At 42.3% G+C, this 9,591-nt stretch overlaps 1 protein-coding gene across 1 annotated transcript in view; it reads right to left on the reverse strand.

Moving 5' to 3' along the window:
- LZTR1 (leucine-zipper-like transcription regulator 1) overlaps positions 1-9,591 on the reverse strand; it is a gene marked incomplete at its 5' end in the record, with an annotated part of 37,345 nt that overhangs the window by 1,889 nt on the left and 25,865 nt on the right. Inside the window, 7 exons of the mRNA XM_009703580.1 lie at positions 1,057-1,137; positions 1,947-2,052; positions 2,269-2,418; positions 3,526-3,652; positions 5,053-5,209; positions 7,111-7,280; positions 9,114-9,297. Of these exons, the coding sequence (XP_009701882.1) occupies positions 1,057-1,137; positions 1,947-2,052; positions 2,269-2,418; positions 3,526-3,652; positions 5,053-5,209; positions 7,111-7,280; positions 9,114-9,297 (975 nt within the window). The remainder of the gene's footprint in view (positions 1-1,056; positions 1,138-1,946; positions 2,053-2,268; positions 2,419-3,525; positions 3,653-5,052; positions 5,210-7,110; positions 7,281-9,113; positions 9,298-9,591) is intronic.

Genomic DNA, 9,591 nt, shown 5'->3' on the forward strand with positions numbered 1-9,591 from the left:
CCTGCTGAAGTTGGGCCGCTCTGCAGGATTCAGGAGGCCAGAAGAAAATACCTAAGATGAAGGCAGGGGCTGTAACCTCATGCTGGGGACTTTCCACTGGGAGTGTGATTCCTGGACGCTGGCTCCACTCTCAAAGCTTTTTATGCATTTTCAGTTATTTCTGAATGCAAAATGCATTACTCTTGGGCAACTTAGGCATTTAATAAAGAGACTGAATACCTCCCTCTGTCTCATCTCTAGATACAAACTGGACTTAGCAGTGCTTCCCTTCCCCAGGGGGAGCAGCAGGAGGATTGTGAGTTTAAATATAAAGAAGAGAGCGAGCTACCTGGATACTAACTACGGAATTATTATCAGTAAGTCCGTAGCATCCAGAAATTCAAATTCCTATGATTTATCTACCAATTTCAACAATGCTAGTAAGGTGTGCAATGAACCGGTGACATGCTGGGAAACTCTCACGGAGGGATCCTATCTCATAGGAACAACTAAATGACAATACCCTTATTCTCTCGAGTCAGGACAGGAGTATCAGCACATCAGGCTCTTGATCTTTCCTGTCACTAATGCAACATCCCACATACCAAAACATGGAAACTACAGACAACCCAGCCAGGACATGGTAATTTGCCTTTTGAGCACATGACAATATAACAGCTATGACAGAGAATACTTCAAGAGAAATATAAGCAGCACACTCGTAACCGCTAGTGAGAGAGGGATTTGTGCCCTCAATACATAACAAACTTATCTTGCTATACACATGAGAACCCAACGATGGCATGGCACAAGATTACCAGCTGGAACAAGTAGAAATGGAAGCAATTCTGGATAACTTCTGTTTTGGAAGGTCTTCACATTTCCAGACTAGGTCATTTATTTTTGGTGTGAAAAGTATGCCTAGCAGACTTGTCAGTGAGTGTCCGTAATATGCAGCCAGCTCTCAGCTGTCTCACATGAGAAAGAATGAAATGGATTCCTATATTAATGTATCTTTAACCAACGCAGCGACAGAGGACAGCAGCTCTCAAAAGCCCCAGAAAAGATGCAACCAACCTTGGTGAACTGGTGAACGATGATGTGCAGGCAGTGCCTCTTCATGTCCAGGGCCTGGGTCTTGTCAGCTGCCTCTAAAATCTAGAGCAAAAGCAAAGATGTGATTTTCCTTCTGCATAGCTCAGATGTACAGTTCACAAACACTGTTCTGACTCAGAGGGGATAATTCTTCTGAGTTAGGGAAACATCTCCATTTCTCATTACAAACCTGAATCTTTTCTGAACTATTCAAAAATAAGCCTTGGATTTAAAATGTATGGAGTCCTCAGGAGATAATCAGCAGACTGTTTCAGAGCCCGGTTCCTGAAGTGCCCCAGTGAGACTGGCAAGAGCCAAAATCAGTTAACGCTGGAATTGATTCTGCTCATGTTGCGGAGGGTTCTGTCTGCCTACCTAGTAGATGGCATTGTAGGCTTTCTTATCATAGAATATTTCTTTGTTACCTTAAACTTCATTGCCAGACCCTGTCAGCATTACTGATAAAAGAAGACTAATGTCACCTGCACATCGCCATTTGCCCTGCTACAAATGTCTACCAAAAAAGGGTTTCGAGTTGAGTGCTGAGCACGTGGTACATCTTAAAAAGACCTTTACAAACACTGGTCTACAATGGGGGATGAGGAGCTCGAGAGGAACATCCTGTTGGCCAGTTGAACTGTATCAGCTAAACACTTCAGCACAGGAGCACTAGTGACACAAAAAGCAGACAAGGAAACAAAAGCCGCTGAAGGCTGCACTCCTACACACTTGTTAACCATGCAGGGTCACTGTCATGAGAAGGGTTTGTGCAGTCTCAGTGGATGTCAGTCTGGAAGCGACTCAGTGAACCTGGCACTGGGGGTACCCACTTGACGAGACCCTTTGGCTTTCCTGTATCTAAGTTAAATTACCTGGAGTACGTTCTCCACTGTGACATTCATTTCTAGATTCTGCTTACAATAGGCTTGTAGTCTGTTGTTGGAGAAGCCATAATAGTAAGGTGCAGCAAAGAGGTAGCTATTAATCTCATTAAGGAAAAAAACATGAAGTAAAGGTTAACAGCGCCGATTGTAAATACAAATCAATGACAGCAGTTCAAATGCAGTGCCTGTTAATGCAAACGCTGACAAATAAACCTCCCAGGTTGTGCCTGGCAATCTAGAGCAAAAGGAAGGTGAGCTGCCGTATGTGCGTTTCAGACAGATACTTCAATTACTTTCAATTTAAGGATACAGGGAGTCTTCAGGAGGCATGTTTACTTCTCCATAATAAATGTATCTAAGCATAGATTCAAACGCTTGCTTGCTGGGAACCATTTCACCTATAGAAATATTCACTTGCCCATCTTCTGGCATGAAGGAACGGAACATGGCTTCAAAGTAACTGGAAAAGGAAATAAAACTGATGTAACACATTCCGCAGACAAGATGGTTTAACCAAGTATTGTTGAAAGGTTGCTATTAAATTAAGCACTGCAGTTTCCAAAGAGCAAATTCAGGTGACAACCTAGGCAAAATCACTGCTAAATTATTGTTTCATATGTGTCTGTCTGTGAGAGAACTCCAAATATAATCCCCCTAATTTCCATCAGCACTACCTGAAATTTGTCTCTGTTTCTTGAAAATGAGGACACATGGTGCTTTGATTTTCCTCTAATTTGCATAAGACCCAGTAGAGAGCTTAAAGCATTATGAATTTCCTTGGTATCTACAGGCTGCCAATCATGCAGGGTTGTTTTAAGAGCTGTGAAATGCCTCTGGTAAAATACCACGGTAACTAATACTGAATATTATTACTGCCACTGGAAAAAAATTGTGACAGTATTTGATAGAAATTTTATGTGAACACTTAACGTTTGGCAGAACATAAAGGTGCAGGTACACAGAACACGCAAGTGAAGGACAAACCCGCTTCACCCACAGACTGAGGAGGGAGAATAGTACCCATCTTCAGAAGGGTGAACTACTTGCCTCTGCAACAAAGTATGGGAACAACCTAGTCTCTGTTATGCACTATTTTTTGTTATGCTTATTCATACCCAGTCTTAAATATCAGCAAGTGAGAAAGAAGTTCAAGTTTCACATGATTCAAAATGGATGTTCACCATCAGAAGACTCTTTCTGACCTCAGTGGACATCTGTTGCTTTCCACTTCACTGAAACCACCTTATGTCTTACACCCTTTTTCCCTTCCTGTGATTTTACAGATTCTTTGTTTTGCAGTGCAGCTTCTTACACATCCTCTAGAGACTCTCTACAGTTTTAATTTCCTCCTATCTTTCCCTGCTGGGTACCAAATTGGAAAAAAAAATAATTTAATCACTGTTGCTTAAAGGCTTATTACACTCACTGAGCAAAGCTGCATCTTACACTTTATGCGGATACAAAGTTCCTCCCCGTCTTCTAAAAAAAGCAAGCTGACCCACAGATTGCGCAGCAGTGCATGTTACACATACAATATTTGTTACAGTTTTAGTAAACAGCGACTTACCTGGAGCGGGCTGCTAGGATTGCCTTATGGGCTGGCCGTGGGTGGCCATCTAAGAGAAGGATGATATCACAGAATTCAGTCCCGGCTCCTTCTAGGTAAGCCTTCATGTCCTGAATTAAAGATGTTCCTGAAAGTTAAGGTAATGAAATAGTTAAAGACACGATAGTTCCAGGTGACCAGGTACTATCAAGCATGGCCAAGCCATAGCTCCAGCCCCTATTTCCTTTGGGACCCTTGGGGTGAGTTTGAGACAGGCCTTTCCTCATAATCTTGGAGCAAAATGAGCTTCATCCTTCCTCATCACAATCCATTACCTACTGCCCATCCCAGAAACAAACCTGGCAGCTCTGCTTTCAAACTACTGGCAGCAAACACAGGCAGTGGCCACACCGAAAGGTGTTCTCTAATAGATAAAGAAATATTTTTTTTCCCCCACCCTTTTCTTTTCATTATTTCCAACCACCAGGAATATAGAAGTTTTTCTCCTATTGAAAAAGCTTTCCCAAATCTGCAATAAAGGCTTCTTTTATCCAACATTTTAATTAACCTTTGAAAACACACAATAACTGAGAAATAGAGCACATTCAAGTCTGATCCAAATTCACCCATATTTTCTAAGTGCACCTTTCCATTTTTTGATATTTGAGTCTCTTGCACCATTCCAGCTCTGGATACGGAAGCTAGCTATGCCATCTTCCTGGATGGTGCATCTCTCTTCTCCCTGGGACAAATGCCAGCGAAAGACTTTCCACTTGACCTTCCAGGACTAGCTTCCCCATCTTTCTCTCCAGTTTCCAAGTATTTTTGTGCAGTATTCCAAATCAACACTGGCAATACCTCTGAAATTTGTGGCCCCAGCAAATTTCATTATTACATTCCTTTTTTTGTGTGTCAGGATGATAAAATCTTGAGTAACTCTAGTCCCAATCAGTCCTTGATGAATTCCATAATAGAATTGCAAATCAAATCATTCCTTCCAGCACAATCACAGAACGAAAATGAAAGGCATGACCATTAGTGCAGGTTATTTACCTTCTCAAAGTCCTCTCCTCCCTATCTTCTGTTCCTCTCTTCCATTAACTTTTCTTTTTCTTGGGATCTTCTTCCTTACTCCTGCTCCTCTTTGGTTAAAACCTAGGAGCAGGCCAAGTCCCCACTCAGCTTTGTCACCTTCTGGTTCACTTAAACTGAAAGTCCACTGCCTGTTCTTTGAATCATTCTTTATACCCTTCTGTTCCTTCTGCCTCATCTCTTTCTGAACAGAATCAGGATATTTTATTGCAAGAAGAACACGATTATATTTAACACGACCTTTCATGTATTTTGATGGGGATACTGTTCTGATTGAAGCTTACTGGAAAAAGAACTGGCACATCCTGTCTTAGTCTGGGAAACAGCCTAAGCACAGTTACACCAACTGGATAATCAGTGGTCTGCAGTGGTCTACTTCCTAGACTGTTTCCTAGAGTAAACCATAAGCAATGCAAAAACAGCACAACTAATTACTTTAGAAAGCATAAAAGTTACCGATGTCAAGCGGCTGATCGGAGTGTGTTCGAACAGGAGGTTGCTGTTTTCTCCGTACAATCTCCACTATGAGGGATGAAGAAAGATGCTCAAACTCCTTCATCATTATTACCTGATTAAAATGCGATTCCTTCACCACAAAGTTCAGGCAATGTTCCTTAAAAAAAACAAACAAACAATATTAATAAAAAAACCACGCTTTACTGTATGAAGTCATCCTACAGCATCACATAAATGCTACCATGTTACACGTGTAAACAGCCATCCTTTTCTTACGACCTTCCACACGGATCCTGCAGCTGGAACTATCAAACAATGACCTCCTTACTAAGTGACCATTTAGGCTCCTACTTGAACAGGAAATTCAGGGCAATTCTAAGCATCTAGAAAATCCTGACTAAGAAATAATAACAAGGAAAAGATTCATTGTCTCCCATCTAGCTGCTCTGAAGCTTTCTAAAATAGGAATCTCAGGAGATGTCGAAAACCTCATGGAGCTAACTAAGATTGGTTGCTATCTCATAATAATACTTTATACAATTAGGTACCAAAAGTTAATTAGAAGGATGAAGAGATCTTAACTCTTAACACTATCCATTAAGGGTATAAATAGTTTGCATGATTTCCTTGTGTGTATTTTGCCTTAACTTTTTCTGTAAAGGCTGCAAACAGTCTGAAAGAGCTCTTGTAGCTTCTTGTATGACAAACTCGCTAGAAAAATCAATGTGGTGGAAAGGTGACAAATGAACCAGACCTCATGCTGAACAGTTAAAGGGACAAAAAATGGCACTTCATTTGCCAGTGTGAACCAAGGCATTCCCTTAGGATGCTTTAATAAGCAAAAAATGTAATCTATACCAGCTCACCATAAGGTGAATACAAAATTCACCCAAAGAATAATTACTACTGTCCATTTTCTGCCAAGTTATTTCACCTGGGATCCAAAGTGATCTGTTGAAGACCCATCTGTAAAATGTTTTAAACAATGACCAGAATGCCAGAAAGAGCAGCCTTCTGCAGATGGCACCTACCCGTGAGGACTAACGTGCACTTGAAAAGACAAGATGCCAACTCAAGGCGATCCTGACCAAACAGAGTCGTGTGGAAGAGCCCCTGTCACCCTGCTGGCAGCTAAGGCAGGTGGAGGTAGCTGGCTGATCTGAAATTACTGGCATTAGATCCACCAATGCTGAGATACTTGCCTGAGCTTCTGGGCAGCGAATGGCATCATGGTCCTGTGCACTAAAGGCTGTGCCAGCATTTACATACTTGCTGCTGACTCTACTGCTGTCCTCCTGGATGCCTCTCCCTCACCCAAATCCAGTCCATAAAGAGTGCCTGAGGAAGTGCTGGTGCATACTGGTTTCTCTGGCCTCACTCTGCTTGCAATCATCAGCTATATGGCCAACTGATGTACACAGGCTGCTCAAATAGGTATTGCATGATCTTGCACTGACTGTTGGACTTGGGTGGAGGAGTTGCTTCTCTGCAGCTTTAAGCAGAATTGGCTCTGGCCACTGTTGGCGGGAACCAGACCATCACAGCAAATCATGGTCTGAAGCCTCGGGGTATTGACTCTACCATGACTTTCAGCAAATGCCTAAAAGCCCTTGACCCACTACATAGAGAGGGAGAATCACAGAGTCATTTTGTTTTTCAGCAGAATGTTTTTCAGATCAAAGGCACGAGAACAGAATTTAGTTTTTTCATCAGATCAGGTGAAAGAACCTGTTTGCAGTCTGTATAAAACAGTGGGACCAGAAAATGCACTGGTTCCACTTTGCTGCAGAGAGAGAGAATTGTGGAAGAGTCAAAGTCACTCCGCCCTTCACATCCTACAGGGCAGATATGCAAAAACATCAAACACCTAGTGAAAAAAGCTTACATAATATTCACAAGCAACTGCAGGACAATCCACACTAACATATACTCAAGCAACTATAATTACAGGAAAGAATTGAATTTGCAAAAGCTGATAGCTTTTGCAAAACATTAAGTACATAAATTTTATTTTTTAAAATTTCTTATCAGTGACTTTGTATGCAAAAATGGGATTACCTTTAGCTGATCCAGCTGAAGCTTGTTAGCATTTTCACACACAATGAGCACATTCTGCAGATCTACAGATGCTTCAATATATTGAAGGCAGAGCTGTTCCAGTCGAGAGAGCTTAAAATTTAAGGCTAGTTTGTATACATCCATAATAAGTAACACATCCTGCACATGACCTGAAATTACAAGAGAGAAAAATGCTGGAGAGCTCACAGAACAAAAAGGGGAGCCTTTCTCAAAGTATTTCTTTTTACATCAACCTGAGCATTCACAGTGGTAGAATGGGCAGTGACTGGAGTATTTTTATGGCGAAAAAAATTCCATTGCTGGTTAGACAAAATATGAATTGATACTAAACCAGGAGTTTCAAAACTGAGGCAAGAAACAGCCACCCCAAAAGATTTTTTGGACAAAGACTTTGTGACAATCTGGATCATAATTCTTTAAAACCCTCAAAAGAAAGTGAAGTCTCTAAAAACACTGACAAGCTCCGAAGCTAGCAGCCTGATTTTCCAAAGTGTTCAGCTGCTAACAGCTCTGCTGAAGTCCTTAGTTTTTATGCAGTACTAGCAATCAGCTCCCTGATTTTGACAGATCCTTATGAAGGCACTCTGTGCTTGTGTGTGTACAGATCTGAGGCTGGTCTAGAAGAGAGGGCTGAAGTAAGAGAAGGGCAGTGGGGGCCCTCGTAGGCCACTGCAGTGGGGCTACTGGGACACCAACTCAAGGAATAATCCTCCACAGCCTTTGCTTTCCTGACAGGAGATCTCTGGCCATCTGCTGTAACTACTTTTTGACGGGGAAAAGCCTTCTTGCATGTCACGTGCCTTCCCTGTGTCTAATCAGAAAATCCCATTTGATAAGCATGCCCAATTCTATTAGCTCAGCCTCTGGATGGATCCCCAAGGTGCTGCTCTCTGAACTGAGAGGAGCAACTAAGAATACAAATTGTCAGGACAGGGCCATTGGAGGATCCCACCAGAAAGGTAAGCACCAGGGAAAACATTTGATGGGCTGGAGCAAGGGTAGCAGGCTGCCTGGGAAGCCTATAACAAAGGGAAGAGCTCACTCTGATAACCCTTTCCTTGGTCTGATCCTGTCCTGAGGTGAGCATGCTGAGGAACACTGAACTGGCTGAGAATGCGATCTGGCAATGTCAGCAGACACCAGTGAGAAGGTTCCCTCGTCCCCATTAATTAGGCTTGGTCTCAGACAGGGCACCTTGCAGGGAAAGCCTTGGGACAACTGCATAAAAATCACTATTTTCCTGAGAATTACTTTTTTTTATAAAAAGGAAAAATTCTGGACTGAAGCCGAAGCAAAGCTTTCAGCGTTAGGATAGACGTACCTCCCTTTGCCCAACTGTGCCATGTGGCTGCAGCTTCCCCAGCCCCACCAGTCGGAGCTTCCCCTCGGTATCCAGTCTGACTCCCACAGCCCAACATGGTCATGAGTTAGATTTGCTGTGTGGGAGCTGAGAGATCTCTAGTTATTACCTCCCAGCCTCCAAGGGTTTTTAACTCAGGGATCTTCAGTGAGCGCATCAAATGGATTTCTCCTTTCTTGAGGCATTCCTTTGGACTGGCATTTTGAAGAGATGGTAAATACTGGCTTGGCTCTGCCTTTCTGTGTGGGCTTGGTTTGCAGCAGATCAAAACAGTACCAGAAAAAGGAAATAAGCCAACCCAGGATACATGGTCCTCCCAGGCAGGCTGCTGTAATGTTCAAAATACCACAAAATTTTTGTTTGTTTGTTTGGGTTTTTTTACACCTTTTGGAATGATCAAGAACCTGCTTTTCCTTTATGTTTGAAAAGAATTAGGAAAAAACAAAGCACTGTTAGTATGCTTTGACAGAAATCTGTTTGTTGGGGTTTTTTTTAATCTCAGGTAAGTAATTAAGTGCTTAGAGCAGGATTGATCATCTGCAAATGCTCAACCCTGCTCTGTATCAAAAGAAATGTTTGCTCCCCAGTTGCCACTATTTTTTTTTTTACCTTGCTGTCCTACCTTTGCGAGGGTATTTTATTTTATCCGTATACAGAAACTGCATGAGCACCTCGAAGGGTTGTGCCTCAGCCTCTCGGATGGGCACTTCCAGCAGTGGCTGCAGGCGGCACAACTTGACATTCCCACCAATCCCATCCTTCTGACACGTTGCATGTCCCTCGTCTTCAATATCTTGCTTTGATTTCTAATGAGACAGGAAAACACTCAAACATGGCAACGAGGCTGTGTCAGCTCACACACATTACTATCAAACCAGAGGAAAGATCTTTCTCATGACGGCACATTCTTCAAGACTCTCTTTATCTTCACGATTATCTTCAAGTTAACAAGTAATTCGTATGTCTTGGACTTACTGTTCCATACCCTGTGACAAACATGGATCAGAACAAATGTGAGCTCCTGGATAAAGCTCAAAAGCAGGACCTCAGAAAAAGGGAGTAATGAATTCCACCGAGCTCACATTTCTGCCCTCAGCAGG

The sequence above is a fragment of the Cariama cristata genome, unplaced genomic scaffold (genome assembly GCF_000690535.1).
Source record: "Cariama cristata isolate BGI_N322 unplaced genomic scaffold, ASM69053v1 scaffold24787, whole genome shotgun sequence".
NCBI classification, from domain to species: domain Eukaryota; kingdom Metazoa; phylum Chordata; class Aves; order Cariamiformes; family Cariamidae; genus Cariama; species Cariama cristata.